This window comes from Xyrauchen texanus, chromosome 2 (genome assembly GCF_025860055.1).
Source record: "Xyrauchen texanus isolate HMW12.3.18 chromosome 2, RBS_HiC_50CHRs, whole genome shotgun sequence".
Classification (NCBI taxonomy): Eukaryota; Metazoa; Chordata; class Actinopteri; order Cypriniformes; family Catostomidae; genus Xyrauchen; species Xyrauchen texanus.
Window position 1 is genome coordinate 56,362,055 of NC_068277.1, and position 18,184 is coordinate 56,380,238.

Below are 18,184 nucleotides of genomic sequence, written 5' to 3' on the forward strand. Positions count from 1 at the left end.
TCTCCCCCCCCATGCTGCAATGGCAGCGTCACCAACTTCGAATCTCCTGTCTGCCATGGCAACAGTAGCCAGACCATAACAAAGTCTGCATCAAGGCCTGATGTCCCCAGAACTGGTGGACCGACATGGAGTCCAACAGTCCCTGTGCGACAGAAACACAAAGCAGAGCACATCCACAATAGGTCTGTTGAGCACTGTGGTGTAAAAGCTTTATATTTCTATTCATTGCTGTTTAGTTCCATTTGCTGTTCACAGAGCTACACTACCCTTTATTTTTGCTTGTATAGTACTTTCAGAATGTACAGCAGCCCCTCAGTTCCACAAATCAAGTACGTCGAGTGGAGTACATACCCATCAGGTTTGATATTCTCATGGGATTTGATGAATAGCAGTGAATCAAAAAGTGATCTCTTAAAATAGTACTATACTTTTTTTTAATTGCTGGTTTTAAATTAGCTCTAAAGTCACCATGAATCATAGTTTTCAACTCATTTTCTTTGGTACTTTAGTAATTATAGTGATACCATGTAAGGCAGGACTTTATCAATCGGGAATTGATTGGATAGTGAAAAGTGGGTGTTAAATACCACAATGGAATAAGGTCATTGGAGTGGAGTGATTAAATAACACCGCGCCGCAAGAGGCCACCTCAGGAATTTTAATTCCAAGAGGAATTTTTTAAAAATATGCCACTGATTTTTGCTATTTCAGTTTATTTGTCATGTGTTTAGTCATCTTTTTCCAGTACATTTTACCAGGGGCGAACTGCTGAACATTCGGCAGCACATACCAGATAATATTTTCCCAGTTTTTAAATATTCTGATGTTTTGCTGGACATTTTAGTTTGAGGCTTAGCTGTTGTGTTGTTTAATAATAAAATAAAAAATAAAGACTTTTCAAACTCTACTGCACTGTGCTTCACTGAAACCTGTCTGAGTGAAGCCATTCCGGACAGCGCATTACATCTGCCAGGCTTTCAGCTGTTCAGAGCGATCGCATCGTGGAGATAATGGGGATAACGAGAGGCGGTGGAACATGCTTTTACATCAATGAAAGCTGGTGTACAGATGTAACAACGTTAAAGAGGATGTGCTGTCCTAATTTGGAAGCACTCTTTAATAACTGTAAACCGCTCTACTCGCCGCAGGAGTTTTCTTCGTTTATTCTGGTGTGTGTTTACATTCCTCCAAACACATGTGGGAACATAGCACTGCAACAGCTGGCTGATCAAATCACAGATACAGAACAACAATACCCAGACTCTTATTATTCTTATTCTTGGGGATTTTAACAAAGCAAATTTCACACGTGAACTGCCCAAATACAAACAGCACATTACATGCCCCACCAGAGACAGGAATATACTGGATCACTGCTACACAACAATAAAGGATGCATACCGCTCTGTCCCACATTCAGCTTTGGGACTCTCTGATCACTGTCTGGTTCATCATCTTCTAACCTACAGGCAGAAATTAAAATCAACAAAGCCACTATTAAGGACTGTTAAGAGATTACCAGCTTTTATCAGCTTTCTGATGGACAGGCAGCAGCTTGTGAGATGGGAAATTCAGCACCTTCTAGCACCTGTACAATCAGCACTGGTGCCCCCAAGGGATGTGTGCTCTCCCCACTATTCTTCTCCCTCTACACCAATGACTGCACCTCCAAGGACCCCTCTGTCAAGCTCCTGAAGTTTGTAGATGACACCACTGTCATCGGCCTCATATGAGATGATGATGAGCCTGCATACAGAAAGGAGGTTGAACGGCTGACTCACTGGTGCAATCATAACAACCTGGAGCTGAACACACTCAAAATGGTGGAGATGATTGTGGACTTTAGGAGAAACACCCCAACACTGACCCCCTCACCATTCTAAATAGCACTGTGGCAGCAGTGGATTAATTAATGTTCCTGGGCACTACCATCTCACAGGATCTGAAGTAGGAGACACACATTGACTCCATTGTGAAAAAGGCCCAGGAAGTTCAACCTGCCACAGGCACTGTTGATACAGTTCTACTCCGCAGTCATTGAGTCTGTCCTCTGCACTTCAATAACTGTCTGGTTTGGTGCAGCTATGAAATCAGACCTCAGAAGATTACAAAGGACAGTTCGGACTGCTTAGAGGATTATTGGTTTCCCCTTGACTCCCCTTCAAGAACTATACACTTCCAGAGAGAGGAAAAAGGCTGTAAAAATCACTCTGGATACCACTCACCCAGCCCACAACATTTTTGAACTTTTGCCTTCTGGCTGATGCTTCAGAGCACTGAGCACCAGAACCATCGGGCACAGGAACAGTTTTTTCCCTCAGGCTATCCATCTCATAAACAGTTAAAGCCGCCCCATTGAGCAATTGTTATGAGCAATACACAGTTTAGTCTATTTATATTATCCAAAATATCCTCTTCTGCCATTACAATACATCGCACTGTATATAACATACTGTATTTTTGTACTTTATATAATGGATTTGTATTAGATTTGCACTACGTAGGTGTATGTGTGTATGTATGAAGGTGTGTGTCTGTGTGTATGTACGTATATGTATAATAATTGTTTTTATTATTATCTATGTCTTGCTGCTGTTTTTGTATTGTTGTGCTCTGGAAGCTCCTGTCACCAAGACAAATTCCTTGTATGTGTAAGCATATTTGGCAATAAAGCTGATTCTGATTAAAGAAGGTGGAGTAGTAATTACATTTTGATAAAAATGTATGAAGACGGAGTCACGTGACGCCATGTGAGGTTCGGATGTGTGAACACCGAGTTCTGCGCACTTTGCAATTTGAATACTATTCATGTCATAAACCAGTGAGATTCAATACACTCTGTTCCATAATTGTTCTAGGAGGACAATATGTCAAAGAATTCAAAATCCTCTGGCTCTGGAGACATTAAAAGACACTAATGTGCTCAAGCTGACACCGCCCCGGAGGCCCTTAGCCCGGCAAGAAATTTTGACCATGTCGGCAATGCTGACGAAGGTTGTTGCTGACTTGGAGGATCTTGCTGTAATACGTCGATCGATTTTAAATTCACTGAGGTGGTTACAAGAGTGTGGGATCTGAGAAATGGATCAATTATCTGGAGTCATTGGAGAGGGAATTATCTGCTAATCTGCTAGCGACCAAGGTGGATTTGGAGCATGTCTGGGAGAAGTTGGAGAACCGTAGCCAGCTGAATAACGTCCATATTGTTGGAATTCCTGAGGCCGAAGAGGTTCAAGATATGGTGAAATTCCTGGATGGGCTCTTTTCAACAGAGAAACCTGATCGATTCAAGGAATGCAAGAAACTCTTACATCAGTGGAAGGTTGCTTTTGCACTGATGTTCAAGGCCAACTTGAGAATAGATGCTAAGGATGGCCGTAAAACATTTACATGTCCCCAGCAATCGATGTCCTTCATAAAGTCAGTGGAGTAAGTTATTTTGTGGTACTCACTTTGCAGCTGAGGGGACTGACTAAATGAACTTTCGTTTGACTGTCTGATGTTTTTTGTTTCTTTTTGTGCTGGTCCCACCTAGTGGCTTGTTTTGTGAATTAACACTCCTTTGGGACAGTTATGTGGATGAATCTTCACATTCTTTGTGTTTATTCTGCCTATTGGCTGGAGTTTTATAGATTATCTTTTGTTGTGTAATTCTGTCTCATAAAATTTGTATAGAAACACCGGCCATGAGCAATCCGATGGGAAAGATGTCGTGGGGGCTCTTGTAGGCGTACATGGACTGTTTGAGTTTAGAGGGATGGACGCCAGTTAGTGCTGTCATGCGCAGGGTTAATGCGCACGTTTTGTCTTTTTTCTGTTTGTTTGGTTCGGGGGGAAGTTTGCGGTTTGATTGTTGCACTAATGTATTAATGTGGTCTTTATAATTTCGTTTTTGACACACAATAAATTTTTTTATTTATGTGAAAATTACAAATGTTAATGAGTGGATTGTCTTTATCCACGTGGAATGTGAATGGTTAGGGCACCCCTTAAAAAGAAGTAAGGTTATTTCTCTTAAGTGTAAAAAATATGATATAGTGTTTCTTCAAGAAACGCATCTTCCCCCGCAGGAAGCTGAACATTTTGGGAAGATATGTGGTGGACTTGTTTTCTTTAGTGCTGGCTCAAGTAAGAGCAGGTGAGTCATTACATTGATAAGTAAGCATCTACAATTCAAATGTCTCAAACAGATTAAAGATACATTTTGGAAGAATCATTATTGTTTTAACAGAAATTCAGGGAAAAGTCTTATTTTGGCTAATATTATGCACCTAACGCTGATGATCAAGCCTTTTTTATAGATCTTGAAGGGATGTTGCAAGCCACTGGCACCCCTCATGATATAATATTGAGAGGAGACTTTAATCTTTTGATGGACTCAGCCCTTGATCATAAAAGTGTGCAAGTCCCCTAGAGCAACACTGACGCTTCACAGGATGTGTTTCATCTGTTGTTGATTGCTCAATTGGAAACATTTTAGTCTCATATTATGCCCTGTGAGTTTAGAGGTGTTGCCACATATGGAGAAAAGGAAATCATATAGTTGGCACTTTAATGTATCCCTTTTGCAAAATCCTGAATTCCAACAAATGTTAAAGGCTGAAATCAATGTTTACAGTATATGGAGACCAACTGGTTCTCAGTATCCTCTGTGCGCATGGCTTGGGAGGCACTTAAGGTGGTTCTTAGGGGCTGGATCATACAGTATGCCTCATTCACCAAAAAATACAAAGCACAAGAACTCGTGGAGTTAGAAGGGAATATTAAAAGTGCAGAGGCAGAGCTGAATCACCAAATATCATCTGATGGCCTCAGAGAATTGACCCAATTGAAATATAATACTATTGTATCTATTAGCTATCTATTGAAGGTGGAGTTTTAGCTATTCAGGCCAAGACAGTCATACTTTGAGTTGGGGGACAAGGCAGGAAAACTTCTGGCTAAATATATAAAACAGAGAGAGCCTTTTTCTATCATTCCCTCTGGTGGTGGTAAAATATTTAAGAATTCTATCTTGATCTCTATAGATTAACGTCTTTGTCTACTGATGAGGATATTAGAAAATTAGTGGAACTTCCTAAACTGACAGCTGAGCCAAAAAATTCTCTTGATTCTGAGATAACCTTGGAGGAGCTTGGCAAGGTAATTAAGGCAAGGCTCCAGGGCCAGATTGCTTTGCTGCTGAGTTTTTTAGATCTTATTCTACAGAACTGGCTCCACTTTTTCTAGAAGTTTATACGAATCATTAAAGAATGGAAAGCTTCCGCCAACCATGACACAAGCCCGGATCACTCTGATTCTTAAAAAGGACATAGATCCAAGTGAGTGTAAGAGTTACCGTCTAATTTTGCTGATCCAGCTAGACATTAAAATATTGTAAAACATTTGGGCTAGCCGATTAAGTAAAGTTATGACATCTCTTATACATATACATCAGGTGTGGATTATTCAGGGCCGTAGGTCTTCTGATAACATTAGGCATTTCATCAATATTATGTGGTCAGTGGCAAATGATCAGACTCTGGTTACTGCCATCTCACTTGACGGCAAAAAGGTGTTTGATATGGTAGAATGGGAGTATATTTTTAAGATTTTGGAATGTACAGGTTCAGGAATACTTTTATTGGATGGATTAAGTTACTTTATAGAAAACTGGTAGTTGTGGTACAAACGAATAGTTTAATTTCTGATTATTTTACTCTGGATAAGTGGACTCTTTCCTCATTATTGTTCTGTCTTGCCCTGGAACCATTAGCAGCCACGATAAGAAAAGAGGATGATTTTCCAGGGGTGGTGGTGGGAGGTGTGGTGCATAAGCTTTTGCTTTATGTACATATTTTATTATTCATCTCCAACACTACTAGATCTATGCCTTGCCTCCACAGAATTATTAATTCCTTTTCAAAATTCTCAGGATAAAGTGTTATTTGGACTTAATCTGAAGCTTTGGCTCTGACAGCATATTCAGCCTGGCGCCTTCATGTGGCTCAAATAGGGCAATAATGATTTGGGAATTTTATTCCTAGCAAATTTGTGTGATTTAGTTAGTTAATTTTTACCCTTTAATAAAAAGGTTTTCAAGTGATGTGAGCTTCATTACATGTATCTATTATTGGGAAGGTTAATGTTATTAAAATGAATTGAATTCCACTACCTGCTACAGTCTCTCCCTATGGATGTCCCCCTCTCTTATTTCAAGCAACTTGATAGCGTAGCGAAGTCCTTCATTTGTAATGGTAAACGCTCCAGATATTATGCATTCGGTCTCAGAAATTTGGCTCATTGGTCGCTCCCACCTGAGAGAGCCCCTCCCTGGTTTTGTGTTGAACAGGAAGTTCTTGCTCCTATTTTGCCATTGAAAAGCCTTTCTATGAAACTAACTGGAGAAGTTAAGTTACACCCCGTTTTTTTGCTTAATTCGGACATCATTTAAATGTAGCCTCGAGCATATGGTTGTACACAAAATTATGTATTAATAAGTCCCCTTTCTGCTGGACAGAGTGAATTGAGAGGGAGGTTAATACGCTCGGTGACCTATATGAGAGTGGAGTGTTAAGATCCTTTGAAAATATGGTTCAACACTTTGGGATTCCCAGATATCAGTTCTTTACGTTAACAGCTGTGCCACCTGCTCTATACTATTTTTTGGAGTACCATACACCCCTCCCCTAAAGCGGTGATACTCTGGGAGTGGTGATTACTACTTTTGGAAAAGGTCATGAGGCATCATTGTATTACTCCCTGCAAATTCAGAGTCTGGGGACGGAGCTTTGGCTTCTCTCAAGAGATTATGGGAGATAGATCTAAACTTGGTTTTCGAGGAGGAAGTGTGGGCTAGGATTCTAAAGAACATCAAGTCTGCATCTATAGATGCAAGGGTTCCCCTTATGCAATTCAAGATTTTACATTGATTCTATTGGACCCCCTCTAGATTGTATAGATTTGGTCTTAAAGACACACCCACCTGCTGGCGATGCCAATCAGAAGATGGAGACAGAACCCATGTTTTTTGGTGGTGTGATAAGACCCATGAATTTTGGTTGAAGGTTCAGTTTTATGTGTGATGTATTGGGGACTCAAATTAAATTTTTCCCCAGGCTCTGTATTTAAGGTGATGGGCGGTCATCAAAGATTTCAAACAAACTTCTTTCACATTGTCATTATGGGGTATTGTATGTAGAATTTTGAGGAAAATAATTAATTTAATCCATTTTGGAATAAGGCTGTAACATAACAAAATGTGGAAAAAGTGAATAATTTCCAGATGCACTGTATATATGTATAAATTATAAAAATGTCCCCCAATCCGTGTCATTGTCATTCTACAAAACGGGTGCCATTTGTGCTGCTTTTATACATATATGTAAAAATAACTTTATTAAAGAATAGCTGAAGCCAAAGTTTACTGTGACAGTTATAGACAGTTTCCAAACACAAACAAACATCCAGTTGTTTTCTCTTTGTTTGTTTCTTAACATTGAGGAAAAGGCTTGTAATTCAAAATGAAACCTTACGTCTATCAACCGTTTTATCGTGAAGTACTCTTATTTAAAGGGATGTTTCATCCAACAATGAAAATTCTCTCATCATTTACTCACCCTCATGCTATACCAGATGTGTATGACTCTCTTCTGCAGAAAAAAAAGATTTTAAGAAGAATATCTCAGCTCTGTTCATCTCTAACTTCTCTTTCACATTCTTTCACATTTTGAAAGTGGAAATTTTGTTAAAAAGAGACTTAAAGGTGCACTCAGTAATTTTTTCCTCATTGAAAAAGTTTAACTCCTAAAACATGAATTGTAATTTTATAATATATATAGGAAATCATGACCACTCACATTAGAATGAAGACTCCTGTCATATTAGTAACCTTATAAAAGCTGTTTTATTCTACATGGAGAGGGTCCGCACATGAGGGCTACCATGTTAGAATCGCATGACCAGACAAATACTACTCAATCTCAGTAACCGTCCTGTTATTTGAAACGTTAACTCATTGATGAAAGTAATCATGGCTGACTGTGAATACTACATTTCTACAATGGCATCTGAAACTAAAACCTATTGATTTTAAATGATGCTGCATCCAAGACACTATAGGTGTCAGTTTAAGTCAAAGATGACACAATGACAAAAGTTATTGAGTGCACATTAAATATTGTTCTGTTTCTCACCCACACCTAACTGTATCATATCGCTTCTGAAGATATGGATGATACCACTGGAGTTGTGTGGATTACGTTTATGTGGTCTTTATGTGATATTTGGAGCTTCAGAGGTCTGGTCACATTCACTTGCATTGTATGGAACTACAGAGTTCAGATATTCTTCTTAAAATCATTGCTTGAGTTCTGCTGAAGAAAGAAAGTCATACACATCTGAAATGGCATTAGGGTGAGTAAATGATGAGAGAATTTTCATTTTTGGGTGAACTATACCTTTAAACATACAGAGGATTAAAATTAATTTAGCTTAAGATGAGAACATTTATTATTAACACATATAATAATTGTTTTTTATTTAAAAGTCACCTTATCAAACTGGAAGTCTCCCGTTACATAGTATGACACTGGTAACACATGTAAACATGGCAACCCACATTTGAGCAACAGGAAACTATATTTCCCAGAATGCAGCATTTCTCTACAGTGCAAGGAAATGGCTTTTATTGAACATAATTACATTCTAATTTTTATTTTTAGTATTAGATGAATTGTTATCTATTTGTAAAACCACATTTAATTCATCTTGAATTTGCATGCATAATCGAAGAATTCATATCTGTACAACTGTATCGATTTTATCTGTCGGTGCCGCACAGGTCGGTCACGACAGTCACTGTCTGTGACCATTTTTAAATACTGAATGAATTAGAAACGTTTGCACCGTAAACACTTGAAGCAGACGGGGTTAACAGTGGTTGAAGTGTTAGTTTATATAAATTGGATGTTATATACAATTATACAAATTATTATAGGACAGTGTATTTATATATTAAACAAATTTTATATTATTAATATAACATTAATATGCAATCTTTACAAATAGTATTATATGAATTACTCTTTTTACATTTACATTGTATACTATATGTTTATCTATTGCTTATGTCTTTTTTTCTAGCATTTACACACAGTAGACAATGCAAACAACATGACAGCAATGACCTTTGTCCAGTATGCAGTATGATTAGTGTTTCTCTGGGTCTCACAGGTATAAGGGGGAGGAGATAATCAACAGCAGCCCAGAGAAAGTATGGGACTGCTTGAAACCTGAAATCAATGGACTTCGTGTGAAATGGGACACTAACATTAAAAAGTTTGAGCTACTTGAGCAGGTGTCTGTGGTAAGATAAACACAAATACACACCCATTAGAAAGGTTCATTGTTGAGTTCTCATGACCAAACCAGTTTACAAGTGTAATGACCACTATTTCTATTTACTGTTATTACTCTAGATAATCATTATTGTAGGATATTGGTAATAATTCTTGTTTTCCTATTGAGATGTTTTTGATGCTTTTTGGAATTCCAGTGATTTAGTACTATACATAATGTAGAGATACAACCATAGATTTATACTTTTTAAAATGTTTCTCTTTTTTCCCTTTTTTATTCCCTAGGATGTTATGATCTTTCGAATTACCACACCATCAGCTGCTATGGGTATTATATCGCCTCGAGACTTTGTTGATGTCATTTCCATCAATCACGATGTGGATGGCACTGTTTCATCAAATGGTATGCTGGGTTATGGCCTTCCTTTTTAATCGAATTTGGATCTGAAACTTTACTCACGTCAGCATGATCACACGCAAAGTCGGTATGCTGTTTCTGAAAGTTCCGTTACCCTAGGATCGGCAACAGTATTCCGACTCACTAACATCTCCCATCGGACATATTTGGAATGGCTTAACAACAATTATTTACCCTTGTGGCTTGAATGGTAGCATGTTGCACGGGAGACCACATTTCAATCCCCAATCAAACGAGGAAGTAATCAATCCCGAGCATGATATGGAGGTTGCATTTTTGTCCCTAATATTGCATTTTGTCTCTACTAATGGTTAGGGTTTTGGTTGGGGGTAGAATAAATAAAATAAGTATTTCTCTTTACTGTTTTACACCCTGTTCAGCTGAAAACAATTCTTTTTACAACTGGCATTTGGCGACCTCTCCTGGATATAAATGGATGTCACACTTGTTTAATATTTGTTTAGCCTCTGAAGGCAGTGTTTTCAAATTCGGTCAGTGTATAACGAATTTGGCTAAAGAAAAATAGGCACACACTTGCCGTGTGTTTTATGTGGGCTGCTCGCATATATTTTCAGAAATATAAATTCAGAAACTCAGTATGAATCAGATCATTAAAAATTGGTCCAAGATGGTGGCGCGGTAACACGCAGCGGCCGCTCCGGATCCAAAATGGTGCTATTTTTGTAAAATGACCAGGCTTTTGTAGCACATGGACATTGGAGCAACCGGTGTTCGTGTTTTCCATCGCCAGACACTGCTGAAATATAGGATTCATGCAACAACCAAGCTGCATGATGACATGGAGGCGCTACACGAACTCTGCTTGCTATGGAGACCAGGCCTCCAGTCCTCGGCGCCTGATGCCTGTGGCCGTCCTAAGCGGTGCGCGAGGAAGCGGAAGCGCGGCAAGAGGGTGGAGGTCCATGCTAGGCTAAAAACAAACCCTAGCCGGCCGGCTCTCCCATCTATCCTGCTCTCAAATGTTTGCTCCCTGGACAATAAACTGGACTACATCCGACTCCAGCAGGCTACGCAACGTGAGTTTAGAGACTGCTGCGTCTTTTTCATGGAAACGTGGCTCAGTGACAGAGTTCCGGACGCCGCCATTCAGCTAGACGGGCTCGCCTCGTTTCGTGCCGTCAGAATTGCAGCTCTGTGTGGTAAGACTCGCGGTGGTGGCTTGTGTGTTTACATCAAAATGAAATGGTGCAAGAACTCTATGCTAGTCTTTAGCTACTGCTCATCGCTGGTGGAGCTTGTGACTGTTAGATGCAGACCTTTTTTTTACCACGGGAATTCACCACTGTTATCGTAACCGGAGTTTACATTCCCCTCAGCACTAATACTAAGGAAGCGCTCTGTGAACTGTATGGGGCTATGAGCGAACTGCAGAACGCTCACCCTGACGGACTATTTATTGTCGCCGGAGATTTCAACCATGCGAATCTCAAGACAGTGCTCCCTAAATTCCATCAGTATGTGGACTTTGCAACGAGAGGGGCGAACGCGCTTGATCTTGTTTACACAAACATCCCAGGCGAGTACCGGGCGGAGCCCCGCCCCCACCTCGACTACTCAGACCACATCTCTGTTGTGCTAATTCCAGCATACAGACCGCCCGTCAGACGCTATAAACCGCTTCAGAAGCAGGTGAAAACCTGGCCAGCAGGAGCCATCTCTGCTCTTCAAGACTGTTTTGAGTGTACTGACTGGCAAATGTTCAGGGAGGCTGCAACATATGGCGACTCTATCAACTTGGAGGAATACACAGCATCAGTGACCAGCTACATCAGCCTCCCTTCCAGATGCCGACATCTTCAACATCTCTTTGAGCAGCGCCATTGTTCCAACGTGCTTCAAGGCCACCACCATCGTCCCCATGCCAAAGAAGTCTTCAGTGTCCTGCCTCAACGACTACCATCCCGTTGCACTCACACCCATCATCATGAAGGGCTTCGCGAGGCTCGTCATGAGGCACATTAAGACCCAGCTGCCCCCTCACTAGACCGACTCATATGTTTGAATGCTGTTCATAGACTTCAGCTCAGCATTCAACACAATCATTCCCCATCACCTGATTGGAAAGCTGAACCTGCTGGGCCTGGACACCTCCCTCTGCAACTGGCTCCTGGACTTCCTGATTGGGAGACCTCAGTCAGTCCTGATCGGGAACAGCATCTCCACCACCACCACACTGAGCACTGGGGCCCCCCAGGGCTGTGTGCTCAGTCCACTGCTGTTCACTCTGACTCATGACTGTGCAGCAATGCAAAGCTCAAACCACAGGACCGTGGTGGGTATCATCAGCAAGAATGACGAATCAGCATACAGAGAGGAGGTGCAGCGGCTAACGGACTGGTGTAGAGCCAACAACCTGTCTCTGAATGTCGACAAAACAAAAGAGATGGTTGTTGACTTTAGGAGAGCACAGAGTGACCACTCTCCGCTGAACATCGACGGCTCCACTGTGGAGATCATCAAGAGCACCAAATTCCTTGGTGTTCACCTGTCGGAGAACCTCACCTGGTCCCTCAACACCAGCTCTATTACCAAGAAAGTGCAGCAGCGTCTCTACTTTCTTTGAAGGCTGAGGAAAGCACATCTCCCTCCCCCCATCCTTACTACATTCTATAGAGGGACTATTGAGAGCATCATGAGCAGCTGCATCACTGCCTGGTTTGGGACTTGCAACATTTCGGACCGCAAAGCCCTGCAGAGGATAGTGAGGACAGCTGAGAAGATCATCTGGGTCTCTCTTCCCTCCATCAAAGACATTTACAAAAAGCACTGCATCTGCAAAGCAACCAGCATTGTGGACGACCCCACACACCCCTCTCACAAACTCTTCACCCTCCTGCCGTCTGGCAAGAGGTACCGAAGCATTCGGTCCCTCACGGCCAGACTGTGTAACAGCTTCTTCCCCTAAGCCATCAGACTCCTCAATACTCAGAGACTGGTTTGACACACACACACACACACACACACACACACACACACACACACACACACACACACACACACACACACACACACACAAAGATAAACAAAGATACCCCATTTAGCCTTAACAGACTGTAGGGGCAAGTGCTGTTAGCGAGCACCTATGAAGGCCGGAACGGTACACAAGGGGGTGGGTGGCCAGCACCACGCCCGACCGCTTTTGTCTCCCCAGTGGCGATGTTTTACACACCGCACCAGGTACTCATTTTAGGCTGAGTCGACCTAGGGGAGGCCCAGGACCGGTTCAGAGAATCGTCACTGGTGTTGGCCATGAGCGGGAATCGAACTCAGGTCGCCAGGTCCGTAGCGCAGCGCGCTAACCGCCACACACGCACGCACGCACGCACGCACGCACGCACACACACACACGTCCTGAGTTGCACTTTAATTTTGTCACTTTATAACTGTCCTCTTATAACCTCAATAACTGCTATGTGCATAGAACACTATCTCATGGTATGTTATGTTTACATTTGGCATTTTTAGAAACTGTCATCTTTTGCACAACTGTGTACTGGTCGGCGCTGCACTGTCTCTTACTGTGTCTATTGTCCTGTTCATTGTTAGAAATGTATTGTACTGTCCCGTACTTTTTGCACTCGTTTGCACATGGACTTTATATAGGTATTGTTACGATCCCATGTTGTCTGCCCCGTGTTTTCTGTTTTACTCTCCACTGATCATGTTCCATGTCACGTTTTCCTTGTTGTCCGCCCCGTGTTTCACTGTCCTTGTATAAACTACATTTCCCACAATTCCCGACCTCCCTCACTGCCTGCACTCATAATTGTTCTCACCTGTGTCTCGTTTAGTCTTCATTGTGTCTGTGTATTTAACCCTGTTTGTTTCTCCATTCCCCTGTTGGTCTTTGATGTATGTGGATGCCTGTTTTCCGTGATTTCTGTGTATGTTTATCCCGCCGATTAACCCTTTGTATGCCTTCCGTGTTTTTGTTTTACTTTTTCCCATCGTGGATATTTCCTTTTTTCTTGTTTTTTCGTGTTGCCCTTTCATTCAAATGAAGTCCCGCTGCAAGTAGATCCTCGTCCCTCGTCTGCCTTCACCTACACTCCTAACAGAAAGACCGACCAAAAATGGATCTAGCGGCGGTATTTACCGAACTGGCCCAGGCAGATTTGACCATTCGCAAGTACTCACATCTCTTCTCCACTGTCGCCATCTACACCGGGTTCGATGACGCTTCCCTGAAATCCATCTACTGGATCGGGTTAACATCATGCCGGCGGAGGGAAGCGCCGGAACCCGGAGAGCACACGTGGAGGGAGTATGTGAGTCTCGTGGTAGAGAAACTCGCTGCCGAGGAACCACCCCTCTTGATTCCGGCTTTCGAGCCAGAGCCCACGCCTGCCACGGTCAGCGAGCCAGCACCAACGCCTGCCACGGTCAATGAGCCAGAGCCCACGCCTGCCACGGTCAGCGAGCCAGCACCAACGCCAGCCATGGTCAGTGAGCCAGAGCCCACGCCAGCCACGGTCAGCGAGCCAGAGCCCACGCCAGCCACGGTCAGCGAGCCTGAGCCCACGCCAGCCACGGTCAAGCGAGCCTGAGCCCACGCCAGCCACGGTCAGCGAGCCTGAGCCCACGCCAGCCACGGTCAGCGAGCCTGAGCCCACGCCAGCCACGGTCAGCGAGCCTGTGCTCACGCCAGCCACGGTCAGGGAGCCTGAGCTCACGCCAGCCACGGTCAGCGATCCAGCATTGCCAGCCTCGTCCGCCCGGAGGAGGAGGAGAAAAGGAAAGGCCTCTGCCCTCCAGCTTCTGCCTGCCTCTGCCAAGCAGCCAGTAGCCTCGACCATCCAAGAGCCAGGGTCAGTAGCCTCAACCGTCCCAGAGCCAGCACCTGTAGCCTCGACCGTCCCAGAGCCAGCGCCAGAGGCCATGAGCGTCCAAGAGCCAGCACCAGCAGCCATGACCGTCCAAGAGCCAGCGCCCCTCGAGCCACCCAGGCTCCTCCTCCCGAGCCTCCCAGGGCTGCTCCACTTGAGCCTCCCGAGCCTCCCAGGGCTCCGCCTCCTGAGCCTCCCAGGGCTCTGCCTCCTGAGCTTTCCAGGGCTCCGCCCCCGAGCCTCCTATGGCTCCACCTCAAGAGCCTCCAGAGCCTTCTAGGGCTTCGCTTCTAGAGCATCCTACGGCGCCACCTCCATCGGCTCCACCTCCAGAGCCCTCCAGGCCTCCTCTAGAACCTCCTATGGCTCCGCCTCCAGAGCTCCCCCGGCTCCACCTCTTGAGCCTCCCCTGGCTCCGTCAACCACGGCTCCACCCCCTGAGCCTCCCTCTGCTCTGCCTCCTGAGCCTCCCTCTACTCTGCCTCCTGAACCTCCCACGGCTCCGCCTCCAGAGCTCCCCACGGCTCCGCCTCCCAAGCCTTCCTCAGCTCTGCCTCCCGAGCCTCCCTCTACTCTGCCTCCTGAACCTCCCACGGCTGAGCCTCCAGAGCTCCCCTCGGCTCCGCCTCCTGAGCCTCCCGAGCCTTCCTCGGCTCCGCCTCCCGAGCCTTCCTCAGCTCCGCCTTCAGAGCCTTCAGAGCCCTCGCCTCCTTCGGCTCCGCCTCCTGAACCTCCCTCTGCTCCGCCTCCAGAGCCTCCTTCAGCTCCACTTCCTGAGCCTTCCTTGGCTCCGCCTCCAATGGCTCCCTCAGCTCCGCCTTCTGAGCCTTCTACGCCATCGCCTCCCTCGGCTCCGCCTCCTGAGCCTCCCTCGGCTCCGCCTCCAGTGGCTCCCTCAGCTCTGCCTTCTGAGCCTTCTACGCCATCGCCTCCCGAGCCTCCCTCGGCTCCGCCTACGCCTTCCACAGCGCCGCCTCCCAAGCCTTCTACGGCTCCGCCCACAGTGTACCCCACGGCTCTGCCTGCCTCTGCCCTGCCCCCAGGGTCTCCTGCGGCCCTGCCTGCGCCTCCTTCGGTGTTGCCACCTAAGTCTTTGACTGCTCCGCCTCAGAAGTCCTCCTTGGCTACGCCTCACGCGGCTCCACCAGCTCTCCCAGTGGCCACTCCTCCTCCCAGGCTCCCTAAACCTGTCCCTGCCCGGTTGACGCCTCCCAGACCACCTAAACCTGTCCCTGCCCGGTCGACGCCTCCCAGACCACCTAAACCTGTCCCTGCCCGGTCGACACCTCCCTGGCCTCCTAAACCTGTCCCTACCCGGTGGACGCCCCCCAGGCCACCTGACCCGTTCCCCGTCTCATACCCCCATGGACTGCCTGTCGGCCCTCTCGGCCTCCCTGGTCTGCCTGTCCGTCCCTTGTGCCTCCGTGGACTGCCTGATTGCCCCTTGTGCCTCCTCGGTCTGTCGCTGTGTCCCTTGTGCCTCCTTGGTCTGTCTCTGTGTCCCTTGTGCCCTCTTTTGTCTGTCTGTTCTCCCCCTCTTCTAGCCCCTCTCTACTGGAACATTTTGGTTTTGTTATTTTTGTGTTTCCTTCGACCGTCTGGAATCTGGTCCTTTTGAGGGGGGGCTATGTTACGATCCCGTGTTGTCTGCCCCGTGTTTTCTGTTTTACTCTCCACAGATCACGTTCCATGTCACGTTTTCCTTGTTGTCCGCCCCGTGTTTCACTGTCCTCCTATAAACTACATTTCCCACAATTCCCGACCTCCCTCACTGCCTACACTCATAATTGTTCTCACCTGTGTCTCGTTTAGTCTTCATTGTGTCTGTGTATTTAACCCTGTTTGTTTCTCCATTCCCCTGTTGGTCTTTGATGTATGTGGATGCCTGTTTTCCGTGCTTTCTGTCTATGTTTATCCCGCCGGTTAACCCTTTGTATGCCTTCCGTGTTTTTGTTTTACTTTTTCCCATCGTGGATGTTTCCTTTTTTCGTGTTTTTTCGTGTTGCCCTTTCATTCAAATAAAGTCCCGCTGCAAGTAGATCCTCGTCCCTCGTCTGCCTTCACCTACACTCCTAACAGGTATGTTATTTAGTCTGTGTAGTCTCATGTGGTTTTGGGTTTGTCCTATGTTGTTTTATGTAGCATCATGGTCCTGGAGGAATGTTGTCTCGTTTCGCTGTGTACTGTACTAACTGTATATGGTTGAAACGACAATAAAAACCACTTGACTTGATTATGGACAAAAAGGAAATCTGACCCCAGATCTGAATAATGCCCATTTTTATTATTTGATAGCTACCAATGTATGCCATCCAAACTGTCCTCCGCAACCAGGCTATGTCAGAGGCTTCAATCACCCATGTGGCTGTACTTGTGTTCCAGTTCCTGGGTAAGTTTCTCAGAAATATCAGAAACCTGTTTGTTAGTCAATGAAAATGTCATTGCAATGTCAATGCAATTCATATATGAGACAGCAGATGGAGACAAAATTTTACATTTCAAATGTTGTCCTCAGACAGCATGATGTTTCCGTTCTTCCAAAGCAATATTTCATCAGTAGCATAAAATCTGTTTTTGTATTCATCCACTTTAGGGAACCAGGTAAAACACAGCTATTCAGCTTTTTTCAGACCGATCTTGGAGGTTTGCTTCCACGCTCAGTTGTTGATTCGTTTTTCCCCACAAGTATGGTGGAGTTTTACAACAACCTGACCAAAGCAGTTAAATCACTAAAATAGCACTTAAGGACACTTTATAGAAAATATCCCTCATTTTGATTATTTTATGCACCTAGCATTTTATCGTGCATTATTGGAAACTGTATTCTTGATTCTTCCAATAGTCTACTTGTGCCCAAATACACATACACCATTTTATAGGAAGTAGTGTAATGTTTTGTTTACCACGAAACTCACATTCTGATAGCAAGAAATTCTAATGAAACTATTGCACAAATATTGATTTATTTGCACTGAGCCTGCAAACATCACACATTCCATACCTTCAGTTTTTGCCATAATTCAGGGGTGAGAGGCAGTAATATAACGTCTGAGATTTACTTTATTCATATATGACATTTTTTACTTTTCAAAGTGGAGAACCAGATGTTGACTTTTATATTTTAGATATCAGCTTTTAAAATTTCAGTCACATTATTTAGGATTATTATTATTATTAAGTTTTATTTTATTAATTTACTTGTTAGATGCTCAAACTTGACTATATAGCTATATCAAAAGCATTCCTATATTAAAATAGTGATATTATACATCATAAATGACTTTGACAAACCAATGTTTACCATGCAGGAATATTTTAAGATTTGCTGTTGTACTGTGTTTACATATGTGATTTTACATATGTGTATGTTTAAGATTGACAAAAAGGCTAAAGCAATCATGACCATTATGATTGAGGGCTGTTACAAGAAGATACAAATAAAAGAAACAGATATAACACTTTAAGGGAAATGGGATGTGTTCCCTTCAGAATTGAATTGAGAATGCCTTTTTAAATTTCAATTCCTGATTTTCTAATTGAATAGGTAGCAAACATGATGCAGAATTGTACTTGGAATTTGA

General features: G+C 44.0%; 1 protein-coding gene across 1 annotated transcript; it reads left to right on the plus strand.

The window, feature by feature from the left end:
• The first annotated feature begins 100 nt into the window (after positions 1–100).
• LOC127655548 (stAR-related lipid transfer protein 5-like) lies at positions 101–17,341 on the plus strand. Its single transcript, XM_052143442.1, has 5 exons — positions 101–201; positions 9,214–9,346; positions 9,624–9,741; positions 16,899–16,992; positions 17,197–17,341. Exons 1-5 carry the CDS (start codon positions 101–103, stop codon positions 17,339–17,341), a joined length of 591 nt encoding a protein of 196 aa, XP_051999402.1.
• Positions 17,342–18,184: the final 843 nt, after the last annotated feature.

What these genes read in the sequence shown, in the direction of transcription:
- LOC127655548 (XM_052143442.1), top strand. Translation starts at nt 101, where the DNA reads ATGTCCCCAGAACTGGTGGACCGACATGGAGTCCAACAGTCCCTGTGC. An exon ending in GGTCTGTTGAGCACTGTGGT is followed by an intron (nt 202 to 9,213) that starts GTAAAAGCTTTA and finishes TGGGTCTCACAG; the next exon opens with GTATAAGGGGGAGGAGATAA. An exon ending in ACTTGTGTTCCAGTTCCTGG is followed by an intron (nt 16,993 to 17,196) that starts GTAAGTTTCTCA and finishes CATCCACTTTAG; the next exon opens with GGAACCAGGTAAAACACAGC.